General features: G+C 47.9%; 1 protein-coding gene across 11 annotated transcripts in view; it reads right to left on the reverse strand.

Moving 5' to 3' along the window:
• The window catches only part of TERT (telomerase reverse transcriptase), a 56082-nt gene extending 37043 nt beyond the window's left edge, over nucleotides 1–19039 (reverse strand). For 9 of the 11 annotated variants that reach the window (XR_014566912.1, XR_014566913.1, XR_014566914.1 and 6 more), the window contains exons 1-8: nucleotides 18735–19003; nucleotides 14205–16074; nucleotides 8174–8372; nucleotides 5706–5895; nucleotides 4802–4984; nucleotides 3132–3293; nucleotides 2056–2151; nucleotides 701–786 (exon numbers count right to left, since the gene is read on the reverse strand). Coding sequence is in view for 6 of the 11 variants with exons in the window: in XM_083749672.1 (XP_083605798.1) it covers nucleotides 701–786; nucleotides 2056–2151; nucleotides 3132–3293; nucleotides 4802–4984; nucleotides 5706–5895; nucleotides 8174–8372; nucleotides 14205–16074; nucleotides 18735–18971 (3023 nt within the window). In the remaining 5 variants the exon portion in view is untranslated. Of the gene's footprint in view, nucleotides 1–700; nucleotides 787–2055; nucleotides 2152–3131; nucleotides 3294–4801; nucleotides 4985–5705; nucleotides 5896–8173; nucleotides 8373–14204; nucleotides 16075–18734 lie in introns of all 11 variants that reach the window. The other 2 variants (XR_014566915.1, XR_014566916.1) reach the window with 2 other exon arrangements.

Raw genomic sequence — 19039 nt, forward strand, 5'->3', positions numbered from 1 at the left:
AAAGATTCTGGCAAACACTTGATTGTTCTTGCAAAATTAATGGACGCCGATTTGAATGAATGCAATTCCCCTTTGGGCACTCAGCTAAACCCATTCCATTAGCTTCTCCATTCTGAAAGCCTCCCTTTATTATTTTTTAAGCTTTAAAAGAAATGGATACAGACTAATGCTTAAGACTCCTCTGAAAGATTGGATTTGGAACAACATTCTTGATTCAGCTTCCAGAGGGATATTAATTATTTTGGCTGCAGCAAATTAAAAAGTATTGTAGCAAATTTATTATGGCACAAGCTTCTTAAAAAGCCGACAAAAGCTTATGCTTTAAAAATTTTAAGTCTTTAAAGAACTACAAGACTCTTCGTTGCTTTTATTCTGAATTCAGAAATTACCTCAGCCAACTGGCAGTATTCAGAAGCAATGCTGGCCAAAAACTATAATTTGGTAAAGGAGTCTGTGAACTCAGCTTAAAAACCATGGTAATAAACCAGGTAAATAAACCATGGTTTTAGGGTTGCGCCTGAAGCAGTCCTCACACCCCCCCCCCCACCAAGAAAACTAAAAAGCAGGAAGATAAGGTCTGCTTTTGGTTTACTATTCACGGTTTGCTGGGGAGAAAAAATCATAAGCCGTGTGCCATCAGCCTAATACATTTTGGTACCTGAAAAGTTTATGTAACCAATGATAATAAAAGAGACTTTACCTCTTCTCAATTTTCAGAATGCTATGGTGGATCAACTGCAAGAAGAACTCATAGAGACTGGACTTGTTTTCCCTCAAAGAGACACCCTGAAAGAAGAAAAAGCAAAAGTAAAGGTTTGAACTTTGTATGCTTTGGCTTATGATATTTGGCCTAATATTAACATGTTAACACCTATGCCTGCTCTGAGGTCAGATGTGCTTGTATATCATGCTCAGAGTAAACACATAAGAGCTAAATGCCAGCGAAGCTGGCACAATACGAACAGAAGACCCGGTTGTAAAATGTTAAGCTTAACAATGAAGGATTTCCCTCAAACAAGGATGTCTGTCAGCACCATCTACTGGCGGGAAGTGGCAAAGACATGCACTCAAACTGGGAAACTAAAGGGCTAAGTTGAGAAGTCACGGAGTGGAATGGATGCAGCGAATTAACGTGGCATTTGGTGATGCTATTCAAAAGGAGAAACATGTTTGGCTCAGTATATCTGAGCAAACTAAGGCTCCGTACAATTTTCCCTTGGGCATATTTTAAACACTTGTTAGAGCTTTACAAAATCCCCTCTCTTAAAGCTGCTAACATTGCCCGTTTCAGAATTCTCCCTTGTGCACCAAGATATGGAAAGCTCAGACTGCAGGATCGTGGTAAGAGGGATTAAAATATTAAAAGTGAAAATGGCACAATGCAAGATGTGGGCAACCTCTAAACAGGAACGCAAATACTAGCGTCAACCCCAAATGAATAAATCGTCTTGAAGTTAATCTCATCTTCAGAAATGGTAAAATGCAGTGGCTAATAGTACAAACCTATGCATTTTTACTCAGAGGTAAATCCTACTGGATGCAGTGGGTTTAGGATTGCAGCCTAACTAAAGGAGTTATGACTCAGGCAGTCTACTGCTCAAATCTTGCCTCTGCCATGAATTTACTGGCTGTCATGAACTCAGCAGGTATTAAAAGAAACTATGGTTTATTGAACAACTGTGGTTTATTGTAAGGTGAACAAGCCTAAGTGAGCCTTGGGGTTGCATGCTTCCCTCGCCCCACATGTTTGCCGCTGGCAAAGATACATTTTAGCATGTCACCCAAACTTTAAACTGGGGTCTACCCATACCATAGTTAAGATTTACTACGGTTTGACAAGTTCAGACGACATGGCAAGAGGCAGTTAGTCAAAAAAATGAAGAAGCGTGTGTGTGTGTGTGTGTGTGTGTGTGTAAGAGAGAGAGAGAGAGAGACAACCAATCGCAAGGTGTGCCTACAGCTTGGGACATCAAAACACACCAATGGGGCAGCCTTAGGAAATCCTCTTTCAATCTCAGCCTCCCTAGTTAAAGGGAATGGTACGTAGAAGCTTACCTGCTCAACTATTACTGCATTCCGCAGTGAGGTGCTCTCTTGAAGATGACACAGAAACTGTTTCATATCAGGCTTAAACTCACTGGAAACAGATACCTGCAGACAACATCCAGACTGAGATATTTTAGATTTTTGAGCTGACCTCCAGCATAGTAAAAATGTTGGGGTTAACAATTATGAGGAGCTGGATTGAGAGAAAAGAATGTGGAAGGGGGCAGGCAGAAGACTTCCTGGCATCCCCCTCCCCAGCTTCTCCCAAGGGTTTGGGCAAGGGCTGCTCCACAGTTCTCCCAGGAGCTGCTGGCATGTGCTCCTCAGCCCGTACTTCCGCCCTTCTTCTCTGTGGTAATCAATCAATAAGAACCACGAAGCTCCTGGTGCACTCAGAAGAAACATTACAATTTTAAAGTCCTGGACTATTCAGCAGATATGCATTTCCATGGTGTAAAATAAATTAAAAACCCTGCAAAAGCTAGGGCACAGCCTCTCTGTCACCAACGATACCACCTAATGCCAGGCTACTTCAAAATCAAGGCAGTGGTCAGCCCAGGAGCAGTCTCAAAGCAGGCACTGCCACCTAGCTAAGAACAGCTGAATTCACTTCTGGAACAGTGATATGGCTAAAGTATTTTGAACAGGGCTCTATAAACCTGCTTGCTTGCGATCTTGCACGCCCAGCACAAGGATCCTCTTCCAGGTCTGACTCAGCACGATGCTGAGGTCTTCTATATCCTGCCAAAGCTCAGCATGAGGGAAGGGCCTCTGCCTTTCTCCATAGAGAACTTGGGGGAGGAAAAGTCCTGCTGCTGCAATTGGGCACGAGGCATCAGTGAGGTTCCTTTGGAACCTCTTGCAAAACCCTGGAGCGAGCGAGAGGAAGCGCCCAAATTAGGAGCGACCACTTTTAGTTAGCGGGCAGGACATTTCAAAATGTGTTGCTTCCCGGCCTTAAGGATGGTATTCGTTGGATAGCCTTTCCATGGAATATTTACGAAGACGTTACCGAGTTCCCACGGTTGTTGTACTTATCAGAGAACAGAAAATGGGGGTGAGAGAAAGAAAAAGATCCGCCATACATGTCTCCTGTAGCATATTCTCTTAAGTCCATTTCTGGTCCTCATGATCACTGCATAGCGGCGTATGTTGTAATGGGTCTCTCTCTCCAGAGCAAGGACTTGTGAAATGACTTCTATCAGTTTATTATGGGGAATGGTATCGTAAGCCCCTGTGACATCAGCCTGAAAGAGAGCGAGGTGGGGGGTATGGAGAAGAAATTCCATTATTTTAAACTTTCAACCGTGCATCAGATATCACACAAAGCAAAGAAATTGCAACGGGAGGGCATTTGCTAATCGGTACAGATGTATTCAGCAAAGGACAATGACAACATCAGCAATAATGCATTTACAAAAGGACAGGCCACTGCCCCGAGGAGCTTACAGACTAAACTTCAGTGCAGGGAAAGGGAACAGAGGGAGGAAGCAAAGACAGGGATGAGGGTAACAGAGGACAAACCTATATTCTGCTTAGTAACACATGCTTAGCTTCAACAGGGGATGTGGACTGTAGATTTCAGGAGGGTTTTAATGGAAATTTCAACAAACTAGGGGTGAGCAGCTGAGGGGCGAGAGGAAACCCCAAGCCTTGGAACTGGAGTGGGGGATGGATACCTGTAAAACTTCCAAATCCTTGGCTGGAATCTGCGCAGAACAGAGAAATTTGCTGGGTTCTGCAAAGGCTCCTTGCTGCTGGAGTTTCTCTCTAAACTTTGCTTCGTACATCTCGCAGATGGAGGACTCGCAGGTGAGAGAAAGCATGCGTGTGTGCATGAGAGACAATGCGAGTGTGTCCGTGTACGAGAGATAATGTGTGTTGAAGAGTGGATAAGACTATATATGCCAATCAACAGCAGCCTTTTTGGGATTGGCATGTTTCCGCACACCAAAAACCTTCTGTAACGTGACTGGTCTCCGCTGACTCAAGTTAACAACCCCTGAATCGACCTTAGTTCTGCACAGGGCAAAACTTGGAAGCCTAGTGTGAATTCTATCCCAACCCAAGTATGAAACCAACTCCAGTTTAAAACTGTCCTTTCTTGAGATATTACAGAGCCCTATCCTTCCCTACAAAAAGGGACGCGGGTGGCGCTGTGGGTTAAACCACAGAGCCTAGGACTTGCTGATCAGAAGGTCAGCGGTTCGAATCCCCGCAATGGGATGAACTCCCATTGCTCGGTCCCTGCTCCTGCCAACCTAGCAGTTCGAAAGCATGTCAAAGTGCAAGTAGATAAGTAGGTACCGCTCCGGCGGGAAGGTAAACAGTGTTTCTGTGCGCTGCTCTGGTTCACCAGAAGCAGCTTAGTCATGCTGGCCACATGACCCGGAAGCTGTACCTCCCTTGGCCAATAAAGCGAGATGAGCGCCACAACCCCAGTCGGCCACGACTGGACCTAATGGTCGGGGGTCCCTTTACCTTATCCTTCCCTACAGGTTTGATTACCTGGAGCGAAGAGAAAGAAGCAAACAGCTTGACGCCAGCAGCATTACAAAACTGAGCAACTGGGGCCACAGACCCCGACTTATGAAATATTCCTGATTCCCAGTGCATGTTTATTCAGACCTACGTGCCATTGGGTTCAACAGAGCTTGGTCACAGTACTGCAGCCTTAAACAAAGAAAAATCCTCGGTTCTGTCCACTTTCAAGAAATGGAAAACATCCAGGCCCAATGGAGACACTAAGTGTTACCTTCACAAAGTAGAATCTCGGCATTTCCGAGTTTGACTCCAAAACCTTCAAAACAAACTTCTTCCATATTGCGTAAGTATCATCTTTTCCAAACACAGAAGAGCCAAGCCAGATGGGGTTCTTGGTGCTTTCATAACTAAGGACACTAAATAAGTTTTTAAGTTGTTTGTTGAAGTAGTGAACCTAGGAGAAAATTAAAGAGAGAGAGAAATTAGGGGGGCATTAGTGTTTCACAAAAGACAAAGCATTCTCATGCATGTCCAAGTTGACTGATCTCTTGGAAAAGAAGGCAACTAGCAGAGGGGGAAAATGAAGAGTTCTTGGAAAGGACGCATGCTGCATTTAAGAAGGATGTAGGAATAGGATTTAGCCTTGTTTAGGGAAGTTTCTAATGACTGATGTTTTAATGTATTTTTACTCTCTTGTTGGAAGCCGCCCAAATATTATTATTATTTGGGGATGGGATTCAAAAGAGGGCTACAAAGATGATAAAGACAACACTTGCTCATTGAATGAACTTCACACTAAAAAGGACCCCTAACCATTAGGTCCAATCGTGGCCGACTCTAGAGTTGCGGCGCTCATCTCGCTTTATTGGCCGAGGGAGCCGGCGTTCAGCTTCCGGGTCATGTGGCCAGCATGACTAAGCCGCTCCTGGCGAACCAGAGCAGCGCACAGAAACACCATTTACCTTCCCGCCGGAGCAGTACCTATTTATCTACTTGCACTTTGACGTGCTTTCGAACTGCTAGGTTGGCAGGAGCAGGGACCGAGCAACGGGAGCTCACCCCATCACGGGGATTCGAACCGCCAACCTTCTAATTGGCAAGTCCTAGGCTCTGTGGTTTAACCCACAGCGCCACCCGCATCCCAACTTCACACTATGCAACTGTAAAATAAGAACCTTTTGGTCTCTGCTCTTTCTGCAGAATGCTCCAGCTCCTACAACGTCATTCAGGCTGACCACGGGACGCAGGCCATGTGCTTTGGGGATGAACCGGAGTTTTGATGCCAAGGGGACACACTTTTTCTGCTGCAGAATTTCAATCTCCTCCTTTGATAAGGCATGAAGCTGCACTTTGGCCAGATGACTTCTAAAGTGGAAAGGAACATTATTCTTTTACAACAGACTACGAAGCAGATCACAAAATTCCCCTCGAGTTTTGCTTCCGTACAATCAGTGCTATTTTGCTAGAAAAAGAGGTGCCAGAACTCACTGTCAGCGCCGCCATTGCTCTCCTACAATGGTAATGGCGCCCATTTGAGAGGTGCTGGAATTGAGTTCTGGCTGGAGGGAAAAAAGCCCCGTATGAAATACTCTGATGAGAACAGAGCCTGCCATCTGAGTATTCTTTGAAGTGGGTCATATAGAACAGATTCTTTCAACCAACTGGAAATTGGGAAGATGTGTGTCTTTGCTTGTCTTGGTAGCACAGCAAGCCATGTGGTCTAATGTTAATACAGTGGTACCTCTGGTTAAGAACTTAATTCGTTCCGGAGGTCTGTTCTTAACCTGAAACTGTTCTTAACCTGAGGTGCCGCTTTAGCTAATGGGGCCTCCCGCTGCCGCCGCCATGTGATTTCTGTTCTCATCCTGAGGTAAAGTTCTTAAGGTACTACTTCCGGGTTAGCGGAGTCTGTAACTTGAAGCGTTTGTAACCCGAGGTACCACTGTACAGTGGACCCTCCGGATATGAACTTAATTCATTCTGGGGGTCTGTGCACAACCTGAAAAGTCCACAACAAGAGGCGCTGCTTCTGCGCTTGCTGCGTTCGCAACCCGAAAGTTATGTTACCCAAAGGTAACGTAACCCAAGGTACCACTGTATAGAGGAGAGAGGGGCAAGACTACCCAGGAGACCTGGATTTCCACTTTGTCTTCGTGAACAATGCTAGGACATAAATCTCATCAGAGAAACTTTGGAGCTCAGGGTCAATTAAAAAAAAAACCAATGGCTCTCTGTGTGTGTGAGAGACATGGTCTTGCAATTCAATGGCCCAATGTGCCAGGGGGCATGTCCCCATCTGCGCTTTCAGAGGGTCTTGGAAGGTGCTGTGGGTTGGGTGTGTTCTCAATGTACACACTAGAGTACGTCACACAAGTAGGATCCTGGCTCAACCACAATCCTCATGTGGAGAGGCTGTGTAGGGTGCACTCACTTGTACACCTGCGCATCAGTATGAACTTTAGAGACCTTTGCAGTATTTCAATATTTGTGGATGATAGCACACCCATTTGGCACACCAGGGGCAGGAATAGCCTGTGACACTTCACACATATGTTCTCATCATTTTTGGTTCATCTGACCTCCCCCACCCCCTCAAAACGGCAACACTCAAATCAGTGAGCTACATTTGAAAGGTTCAGAGTCCTAGACCTCGCCTGCACGACATGTTTAAAGCAGTATCATACTGCTTTGGGCAGATTTGAGGGTAAACCATATACAGCACGGGTCTGCCCTTGTGGCTCCTTGGAAGTTGAAACTGCTTCACATGTACTATTAGATTGTCGTCTTTATGAGGATATACGTTTGACTTTTATTACACCTGTTGTGCAAAAGTCCAGGAAAGAAACGGAATACCATAGTTTAAAACTACTGCTAGAGGACAAGAATCCCAAGACTACATTAAATGTAGCTAAATTCTGTGTGTCTGCAATCAATCGCAGGAAGCAAGTGGCATCCCATAATGACCAAACCCCTAAATGTTAATTACAGGGAGCACACTAATAATTAATTTTATTTTTTTATATTTAAATCTTTGTTATATTCATATTGTCCCTTGTATTTCTGATATGTTTTTATGATTTATGATATTGTGTGTGTTGACGCTGGTCTGTGACCGTATTAATAAATTCATTCATTCATTCATACTGCTTTTAACAGTTGTTTATAATAATAATACAATAATAATTTATTATTTATACCCCACCCATCTGGCTGGGTTTCCCCAGCACTCTGGGTGGCTCCCAACCAAATATTAAAATCACAATACAGCATTAAACATTAAAAAACTTCCCATAATTATGTTGAATATGTAGTTTAACAGTGCAGAGAGTTGTTAGAAGACCGCCTAGCCTCCTTTGCAGAGAGGGACTGACTTTTTAACCACTCTGGGAACTGTAGCTCTGTGAGGGAAATAGGGATCTCTGAACAACTCCCAGCACCCTTAACAAACTACACTTCCCAGGATTCTCTGGGGGAAGCCATGATGGATTAAAGTGGCATAATATAATTAAATGTGCAGTGCAAATGGGACCCTTTTCAAATGGCATCTCCCCAGAGGAAGGCATGGGAGACTGTACAAAGGGAGCACACATTCCCCACCCCCCTCGCGCAGGATACGAATTACGGCGCTTCAAGTAATAAATACCTAATGCCAATCCTCTGCAACTTCCTCCAAACAGCCTTTCTGAAGTAAAAAAGCATGTTCTTTTGAAACATAGTCTCCGTGATATAGAAGAAAGATCGCAGCAGTTCTGCAACGAAGGAGTTCATCAGCCAGTACAGGAATCTGGACATCAGATCTTCACGGAAACGGTGTTCGGAGGCAGGAACGAAATGCCTGAGTTCTATAAGCAGAATTGCAGGTTTATTCACAATTAAGTCTAGAAAGAGCTTTCTAAAAAAAAGTCACCACCGCGAACCAAAGTACAGGCTACCATTTTACAAAGATGGGTTCCTCCCAAATGAAAACACACAGCTAGAAACCCCCACAGACATTTCTGCTGCGGCTACATTATGAGACAGGGATGGCAAGATCTGTCCCCTCTCATACGCACACTTGGCCATGTAGTAGGAATGCCAATTTCTTCCCTTGGAAGCACAGGATCTGGCAAGGGTGGTGGCGCAGACTTGTCTTCTGGGCCATGACACCATTTGAGTATCACACACAAAAAATCACACCACTCGGGCAAGCTTATTGAAATATTTACGGGCTAGTAAATTCCGCAATGATCACTGCAGATGGAGACAGCAGCCACGAAATTAAAAGACGCCTGCTTCTTGGGAGAAAAGCAATGACAAACCTAGACAGCATCTTAAAAAGTAGAGACATCACCTTGCCGACAAAGGTCCGTATAGTTAAAGCTATGGTTTTCCCAGTAGTGATGTATGGAAGTGAGAGCTGGACCATAAAGAAGGCTCATGGCTGAAGAATGGATGCTTTTGAATTCTGGTGCTGGAGGAGACTCTTGAGAGTCCCATGGACTGCAAGAAGATCAAACCTATCCATTCTGAAGGAAATCAGCCCTGAGTGCTCACTGGAAGGACAGATCCTGAAGCTGAGGCTCCAATACTTGGGCCACCTCATGAGGAGAGAAGACTCCCTGGAAAAGACCCTGATGTTGGGAAAGATGGAGGGCACAAGGAGAAGGGGATGACAGAGGACAAGATAGTTGGATAGTGTTCTCGAAGCTACAAACATGAGTCTGACCAAACTGCGGGAGGCAGTGGAAGACAGGAGCAGTGGCGTAGCGTGGGGGGTGCCAGGGGTGCCGGCCGCACCGGGCGCAACTTGGGCGGGGGGCGCACTCGCACTAGCAGCTCTCTGCCCCTACTAAAATCCACGGGTTAGGGAGCCCGCGCTCGCTCGGCTTGGCAAGGAGGTCGCAGAAGGGGGAGAGCAAAGCCTTCTGCCGTGGGCAAAAAAAAGGAGAGGAAGCTAGGCGGGCGGGCGGGCTGGCTGGCTGGCTGGTGGGGGTCTGGCTGCGCCTGCTGCTGCCGTTGCCGCTGCTGCCGGGCTTTGACAGCTTGGCGAAGCGGAGGGAGAGGAACTTTATGGTAATTGCTGCTCTCTCTCCACTGGCCGCCTGGGTAGTGAGCCGAGCCGAGCGGAGCCGGGAGTCTGGCAAGGGGGCGGGAAGAGACTTTCCCCCCTTTTTTCTACCTCGCCTGGTCAGAAAGGAGAGCGGAGTCTCCTCAGGGCGCCCTCAGGCAGGACAGGGCAAGGCAAGCAGAGCGAGGAGGAGAGAGAGGGGAAGGGGGGGGGGAAGCAGCCAGGAAACGCCGCGGTGTGGAGGGGGAATCAATTAAGGAGAGAAAGCGAAAAGCCTTGGAGAAAGGGAAAAAAGGAAAGAAAAGAGGCAGCTCCGGGAGAGCGCGGGGGAAAGAGAAGCCTCGCTGCTGCTGCTTGGGAGAGTAAATTACTGTACTTGCCTTGCCCCGGGTTAGGGGGCGCAAATTACTTGCCTTGCCCCGGGTGCTGATAACCCACGCTACGCCGCTGGACAGGAGTGCCTGGCATGCTCTGGTCCATGGGGTCACGAAGAGTCGGACACGACTAAACAGCAACAACAAATTCCGCAGACTTATTTACAAGGCTGAAATCTGCTAAAGAATACCAGCATCCTATTCTGAGTAATTCTGGTTATAGCTGGGCTTGCTATGAGAGTGCCATCACTGTTTCCCCCCACTCCCAAATCTGGAACGCCTTGCCCTTAGAAATTCAGACTGCAGACACTCTGACAGCAAGTATTCTTGCTGGCTTTCAGATGGCAAGTATAAATAACCCTGTTCTCCCAGGCACTCTCAAAAAACACACTCTTTTGTTTTATTACAGTGGTGCCCCGCAAGACGAACGCCTCGCAAGACGGAAAACCCGCTAGACGAAAGGGTTTTCCGTTTTGGAGGCGCTTCGCAAAACGAATTTCCTATGGGCTTGCTTCGCAAGACGAAAATGTCTTGCAAGTTCCTGCGGTTTTTCCCCCCTTTCCCCCCCTTTTCCTAAGCCGCTAAGCCGCTTATCAGCTGATCCGCTGATCAGCTTAACAGCTGATCGCTAAAAGCCGCTAAACCACTAATAGCGCTAATCCGCTAAGCTGTCAATGGGCTTGCTTCGCAAGACGAAAAAACCGCTATATGAAGAGCCTCACGGAACGGATTAATTTCGTCTTGCGAGGCCCCACTGTATTCTCAAGCAGCTGCTCTATTGCTTGTATTTAATAACTGGGTTGTTTTAAATCACAGAAGTGTAGAGTTGGAAGGGACCACGAGGGTCATCCAGTCCAGCCCCCTGCAATGCAGGAGTCGATTAGATCGATTTTATTGCATTAGCCATGTGGCCATAGCATAATATACATAGAAATAACAACATAAAATGGGGGTGGGGATGTCAGGGGCTCAGGAGCAGAGGCACAGGGGAGAGAGGAAACGGAGAGCGAAGGGGAAGAATCTGAGGGCAGCGTAGGGGAGTATGACAGTGGCCCGAGAGATTCCATGAGCTTCTCCAGCAATTCAGAAGATTCCCAGAGGGGGGCGCCGATGGCCAGGGCAAGGGGGGTCCCAGGGGGGACGCACCAGAAGCAAGGGGCCAGCGGGGACTCCCAAAGCAGCAGCGGGAGATCAGGACCAGTTCCCCCACCAGAGCGTAGTGGGGGGGAAGAGTCCCATGTATCAGGGCCAGCGTCTCCTCCAGTAGGGAGAGAAGATGAGTCAGGGCTGACCACGCCTCTATCGGAGAGTGAGGGAACGGAGGGGAAGTCAGGTCCAAATAGCCCCCCCGAAGGGGGAAGCAGTGACAGGAGCAGTGTAACGGTCAGGAGAAAGGTTGCCGGCTGGGCGCGCGCGCCAAGTTCGAATGTACAGGCGCGCGGGACAGCAGAAGACCCAGATTGGGAACCAGGTCCTAAAGCCCGCCGGAGACGGGGGGAAGACTCAGGGGACTCAGCGTCAGAAGAGTCTAGAAAGGGCAAGACCCCAGCAGACAGGCGGACCCAGAGGAGGAAAGAGCAAAGGAAGAGGTGGAGCAAGGCTAGAGTCTTAAACTGGTGTCTGGGGGTAGGAGATTCAGACGGAGCTTCAGCGGTCTAGAGTTTAAGACGTAGAGCTGTGCGCCGCGGCTTTGAAATCGAAACTGAACTTCAATAAAGACTTTTGTATATAACAAGAACTGGCGTTGGTCCTTTGTGAGCTGGGACCTCGGGCAGCTCTGACAGGGGAGATAAAAGTGGATGTCGTCCTGGGCGAATACTTTGAGAAAATGGGGATAACAAAAGTAACGGGGGATTTAAAACATCGAGTGACAGAGAATACAAAAACAGGTTCGATTGTGCGGCGTATCGACTACGTCTGTGGTATTAAAGAAGAAGTTGGTGCCGCTTTCTTCTTCATCACACTAAGCAGGAAGTTAGCTGTCATCTCGGTAATCCAACAGTCAGAATCCTGCAGAAGAAGGGCCACTATCCAAGGCTGGATTGGGAGATGAAGCTTGTTCACGAGAGGAGTTAGAAACCGAGATCTTTCATCTGTCCAGTTGGGACAGAAGAGCATTACATGTTCCATAGTCTCCAGAGCTGTGTCATTGCAGGTGCATGTTCTATTTGCGATGGAAACTGGAGTAACGACCCGACAGAACTGCTGTAGGAAAACAGTTGAGACGGGCACAGGTAAAGGCCCTTCGCTTAGCCTCCGAAGGAATTGTGAGGCAGTATAGAGGGATCCCTTCAGGGGGTGGAATAGCTAGGGCTAAGCCTGAACACGGCCCTCTTGCATGGGAAGCTGTGTTAGAGAAGTCAAGTTGCTGTAGCTTCTTTTTGATTGGAGGTAGGGCCGCCGGGCTTATACACTCTAAGTTAAAAACAGTTTTGCGGTTCAAATTGAGAAGAGAGCGGAATTTGAGATTAATTGTAGTTTTCCAAGGAGAATTATGAATATCTCTTAGGATCAGATTGGAGAAACCACCTCTAATTCGAGCATCCGATGCTAGTAGGTGGGAGTTATAGGAAATGGCTCGACTCCATGCTCGTTTTACAATTGAGGGCTGGGCGAACTGAAGTCGTAGGGCTGCACCTGAGACACATCTCGGGACGCCGGAAAGAGATCTCAGAAACATGTGAAGTGGGCGATCCAAGTTACCTGATATTGCTGTAGTCCATACTTCGCAGCCATATAATAATTTAGGGACAACTTTGGCATTAAATATTTGAATTGCTGCTGGGAGGTGTTTGCCGCCCTTCTGGTGATAAAATCGGACAATGGCATTAGCGGTCGTGGTTGCAGCAAGAGAGGCAGATTGTAGATGGGTGGTCCAGGAGAGATTATAAGTAAATATTAAGCCTAGATATTTAAAGGCTTTTACCTTTTCTAAGTAGCCACCTGTGATCTTAAGCGGCTCCAGCTTGAGTTTGCGGGAACGAGTGAAGTGGAGGACTTTCAATTTTTTATAATTAATATTAAGAGCTTCCGCCTTACAATAGGCGATAAATGCATTAACTGCATTTGCTAGGTCCGCAGCTTTTCTGGATTAGATGACGGCATCATCTGCATAGAAAAGGGAAGCAACGGGGTGGCCTGCAGGAGTCTTTGGCCCAATGTGGGGCTCGAACCCAGAACCCTGAAATTAAGAGTCTTATGTTCTACTGACTGAGCTATCCAAACCAGGATGCATGTTTAAACTCTCTGCTCGCTAACCACAAGCTGAACCCAAGCTTTGTCACATTCTTTTGGGATGGTTTCCCAAAAGAATCCTCAACACTGGGAAGATACAATTGATTTCCAACTTCATAGAATGATGATACTTTTTGCGGCCAAGCTAGCTTTGAGAACAATGGTTTGGTGGCCTTTTGACAGAGCCTACTTCACTGGGCTCAAGCCTAGCAAAGCATGTGTAACTTGGACAGGAAGGGATGTCTCATGAATCATAGAATCATAGAGTTGGAAGAGACCACAAGGGCCATCGAGTCCAACCCCCTTATTTTAGTTCTACTCATCACTTTTTTCCAAAAGGACGTTCCACAAAATGCATCTGAATAAAACAGCAACATCAACGTATATCTCTCAGATAACGGAATTGTGCTGGGACGCAATGGATGGTTGCCCAACACATTCCTCTCCTAAGTTACCAACTTCATTTACACACTTTGTGTATTATTGTAGCGATAGCCAGCACTGAGTCCTTCCAGATGGCACTGGACTGCAACTCCCATCAAATCCCTGGCCGTTGGCCATGCTTTCTGGGGCTGATGGGGGCTATATTCTAACACCACACAGTAGAGAGCATTTTGTAGGTCAGGGACGTTCAACTCCCAATAGACTGCGATCTACTCACACGATAAAAAAAACTGGCAGTGTGATCTATCCAAAGTTGTTCAGCTTTTTTTATGAAGCCAAAGTTCTGGAGCTTTTTTTAGGAAAGGCAAAGTTGGGTCGCCCACCCCCCCCACCGCTTTTTTGTAAGGAGATCTCTGAGGGGCCAGAAATCAGCCAGGATCTACCAGGAACATCCCGCGATCTACCAGTAGATCACAATCTACCTATTGGGCATGCCTGATGTAGGTTATCCCTGCAGGACTGCATTTCGCACTAGGTTGGAAATTATCCTGCTACGTTGACATGAGGAAGGACAGTCTAAAAATAAAGCCACTTTCAGGAGATGCTGCTTTCATTTTAATAACCACAGTTCATACCTTTGGTCAGACGAAGCCAAGCGCAATCGTTGACTCTCATTTTCCACATCAGCTCCCGTAACGAAAATGTAGAAAACTTCCCCAGAGAGATAAACTGCTTTACATTCTTGTAGAAGCGGCATTTGTTATGGTTAGAACCCCAGAGTCCAGCAGGGACCACTCTCTCCAGACAGCCCCTCACAAAAGTGTACACTTGCCAGTGGCTGCTATGTTGCTTAAGGAACACTGTGACGTCAGAACTGGGGGAGACTTGGGGAGCTCGCATTTCAGTTCCTTTTTGATGCAACTCAGCTTTTTCAAAGCTTCTACAGGAAGCACCTGAGAATGGACCCAAAACACCTGCTATCCTTCTGGGGAAATTTTCTGTGGCGTTCGTCTGCCATGTCCTTGGCAATCTTTGACCCTCTCGACAGATGTTTTGCTCGCAACTCCGTCTTCCTGGGCCAATTTTGTCCAACTCCCAAATGGGACAATTATTTCTTAACACTGTTAGGTAAGGACACTTTGTGTGGTTCTGCAACAGTTCCTGGAAGACGCCTCTCATCTGCCAGTAGCGTTTTGGAAGTCGCTTCTTCTTCCTATCGTAACCTGGAAGACTTGATTCGCCTGGCTGCTTTGGAATCTTGCTGTTCAAAAATATGGCTTCCACAAGCCGCCACCCGCCTGCCGGATAGCCCTTTAAGCGGTTCAGCACAAATGATTTAGGTAGACGCTCTTTCAACTGCCGGCAAGAATACAAGAGGGAGCGTCTTTCAATCTGCACGGCAGGAGCAGAAATCCTATCAGAAAACTCCTGAGCTGGCTTGGATGTTCTTAGGCCTCTGTCTGTCACAGCAGCATTCACAAGCTTTACTGAGCAATAATCAGAAATGCTAGGTTCTACCTTTGGCACCCAAGTGCGAGGTTTTGTTTTGGTACTAGATCCACACAGCGTTTTGCTCTCCGTACTTCGTGCAGGGCTACATAAAAAAACCTCTGAATTATCAGGAGCTGTGCAATCCAAGGTTTGTGCTCCAAGTTCACTTCTCTGAGCAACAGGCTTCACGAAAACTACCTGCTCCTCTGAAATTGGACTTACACACCCTCTAGATGCATCCCCACCACCACCCAGAATTATTTGTTTTCTGCGTTCAGTGGGAACTGGGTTTCTTGTTTCTTCTCCCAGGCCCTCGTCCGTCTGCGTGGTTTTCTTTCTCTTAGCGCTAATTTCATAACAGTCCTTCCATTTCCTTTTACGAGGAGGTGCTATTAAACATAGGCAGCGTTTGGGCCTTGGCTGGTCCTCTAGGTAGTCACTGGACCTTGTAACCAGTTCATTTGCTGTAGGGCTCTGCCTGGCAGCTCTCTGAACCTTCAAAGGCTGCTGGGAGTCACCACCTACACCTTCTTGTGATCTGCGCCATCTCTGCTTCCTAGAGTTCCATTTCCCCCTGTTTGCCTTCGCGAGGTATTTCCCACAAGGCCGAAGCCTTCCTCGCAGGTAGCTAGATAAGACACTGGGTGCCGGCCTGGGATATCTCTGCCTGAAGAACGCAGGAGAGGTTTTTGCGCTTCTTAAAGCAAGTTCGTAGATGGGTTGGCCGCAAATTTGGTAACAGCAACTCGGAGGAACGAGTATGAAGAGAGAACAGTGTTCCAGTATGTACATCATGACATCATCTCCAACTCTGCTCAGGACTATTTCCCAGAGAACACTTTGTCGAATGGTTTCTGTTGTGCTATTACGCTGGTAGCTGCAGATATTTGGCATGCAGGGCAGATGGCGGTCATTCTCGTTCAAAGGTCCGTAGCCAAACGCCAGGACATTCTTTTTCTTCTTTTCACAGATTCTCTGAACGACTCTTGCCACGACATCCTCCTGACTGGAAACCTGCAATGCAGCAAAAAAAAGCAACATTTTCATTAGGAGGTGCCTGAAAGAGCCAAACAAACTGGGTATTACTGTGTGGTAAAAGCTATGGTTTTCCCAGTAGTGATGTATGGAAGTGAAAGCTGGACCATAAAGAAGGATGATCGCCGAAGAATTGAGGCTGTTGAATTATGGCGCTGGAGGAGACTCTTGAGAGTCCCATGGACTGCAAGAAGATCAAATCTCTCCATTCTGAAGGAAATCAGCCCTGAGTGCTCACTGGAAAGACAGATCCTGAAGCTGAGACTCCAATACTTTGGCCACCTCATGAGAAGAGAAGACTCCCTGGAAAAGACCCTGATGCTGGGAAAGATGGAGGGCACAAGGAGAAGGGGACGACAGAGGGCGAGATGGTTGGACAGTGTTCTCGAAGCTACCAGCATGAGTTTGACCAAACTGTGGGAGGCAGTGGAAGACAGAAGTGCCTGGCGTGCTCTGGTCCATGGGGTCATGAAGAGTCGGACACGACTAAACGACTAAACAACAACAACAACAGTTCCGCAAGAGAAAACAGCCCCCCCCAATGCCGCCAACATGTGACTCGAGCACTCCACAATGATGCCTGCTTGCACAATTTATACAGAGAAATTACTTAAGCTGAGCCTGCCAAACAGAAACCTGTTGGCATGGACCAGCAACGCACAATTCAAAGATATCAAAGGCTGGTTCACATGTACAAATATTTGAAGAAGGGAAGTTACAATCGCTGAAAGTGAAGTGGCTAATATACCTTGAGACTGTGTTCTGTGCAACATAATGCAGGTTGTGAAGTGTATTGTAACCCAAATAAACTTTTTTTGTGGGGAAGAGTTTTCGTTTGCTATTGTGGTACGTATTTTTGTGTTTTTTATATTGCAAACCGCCCTGTGATCTTCAGATGCAGGGCAGTAAAGGAAATTTTAAAATGATGATACTAATGCCGACATGGCCATAGCTAACTGCGACTCCCAAGCATGTGAACATGCCTCCGAAGAGAGGCCTCTTGTAGATCCAGTTTTCCCCACTCTTTTAATTTTTGGGGGGCCCCTAAGAGAGTGGGGCCCTAAGCTATAGCTTGTTTAGCGTATACGTAAATCCGGCACAAGAGGGACGCGGGTGGTGCTGTGGGTTAAACCACAGAGCCTAGGGCTTGCAGATCAGAAGGTCGGCGGTTCGAATCCCTGCGACGAGGTGAGATCGCGTTGCTCGGTCCCTGCTCCTGCCAACCTAGCAGTTCGAAAGCACGTCAAAGACACCGAGAGCCAGTGTGGTGTAGTGGTTAAGAGCGGTAGTCTCGTAATCTAGGGAACTGGGTTCGCATATCCGCTCCTCCACATGCAGCTGCTGGGTGACTTTGGGCCAGTCACACTTCTTTGAAGTCTCTCAGCCCCACTCACCTCACAGAGTGTTTGTTGTGGGGGAGGAAGGGAAAGGAGAATGTTAGCTGCTTTGAAACTCCTGAAGGGGAGTGAAAGGCGGGATATCAAATCCAAACTCCTCCTCCTCCTCTTCTTCAAAGTGCAAGTAGATCAATAGGTACCGCTCCGGCGTGAAGGTAAACGGCGTTTCGGTGCACTGCTCTGGTTCGCCAGAAGCGGCTTAGTCATGCTGGCCACATGACCCGGAAGCTGTACGCTGGCTCCCTCGGCCAATAAAGTGGAGCGGAACCTATTTATCTACTTGCACTTTGACGTGCTTTCAAACTGCTAGGTTGGCAGGAGCAAGGACTGAGCAACAGGTGCTCACCCCATCGCAGGGATTCGAACCGGCAACCTTCTGATCGGCAAGTCCTAGGCTCTGTGGTTTAACCCACAGCACCAAGGGGTCCCTTTAAAGTAAAGGGACCCCTGACCATTAGGTCCAGTCGTGACCAACTCTGGGGTTGCGGCACTCATCTCGCTTTATTGGCCAAGGGAGCCAGCATACAGCTTCCAGGTCATGTGGCCAGCATGACTAAGCCACTTCTGGCGAACCAGAGCAGCGCACGGAAACGCCGTTTACCTTCCCGCTGGAGCGGTATCTATTTATCTACTTGCACTTTGACGTGCTTTCAAACTGCTAGGTTGGCAGGAGCAGGGACCTAGCAATGGGAGCTCACCCTGTTGGGGGGATTCGAACCACCGACCTTCTGATCGGCAAGTCCTAGGCTCTGTGGTTTAACCCACAGCGCCACCCAAGGGGTCCCTTTACCTTTACAGTGGTACCTTGGGTTAAGTACTTAATTTGTTCCGGAGGTCTGTATTTAACCTGAAACTGTTCTTAACCTGAAGCACCACTTCAGCTAATGGGGCCTCCTGCTGCTGCTGCGCCGCCGGAGCACGATTTCTGAAGCAAAGTTCTTAACCTGAAGCACTATTTCTGGGTTAGTGGAGTCTGTAACCTGAAGCGTATGTAACCTGAGGTACCTCTGTACCTAAATCTGGCACTGTGCGGGTCTTCAAGCTGTTGCTTCAAGCCTGTTGATTTTAAAAACCTGGTCCCTTTACTTGCTGGCATTATGCATTTCTTGTGCCAGGGGCTTGGAGAGCTTCCTGTGGTCTCCCTCGTCCCCAAGCAAAGAGGGAGAGCCCAGCCCAGCAAGGAGGCAGCTGGGACCACTGCCCAGGCCGTTTTCGGGCCTGCCGGCCTCCCTCCCTCCTTACCTGCTGAAAGGTGAGCAGCGGAGGAGGAGCCCTGGCCCCGGACGCCCGCCCCACGAGGCACCGCTCCACCAAGGCGCGGTAGTCTTTGGGGTCCCCGTCTTGCAGCAAAGGCTGAGGCGGGGCTCCCGGGGGAGCGGCCGCCTGCAGGCGCCGGACAATGGCTTCCAGCGGCAGCAGCTCCGCGTAGCAGCTCCGCAGCAGCGCCCGCACCGCCCGGCAGCGCCGAGGACGCGCCATGAGGGAGCGCGAGGAAGAAGGCGGCGCGCGCGCGAAGCGAGGGGCGGCTCCGCGTGGTCGCCTCGCCG

The sequence above is a fragment of the Podarcis gaigeae genome (genome assembly GCF_964106915.1).
Source record: "Podarcis gaigeae genome assembly, chromosome: 7".
Taxonomy (NCBI): Eukaryota; Metazoa; Chordata; class Lepidosauria; order Squamata; family Lacertidae; genus Podarcis; species Podarcis gaigeae.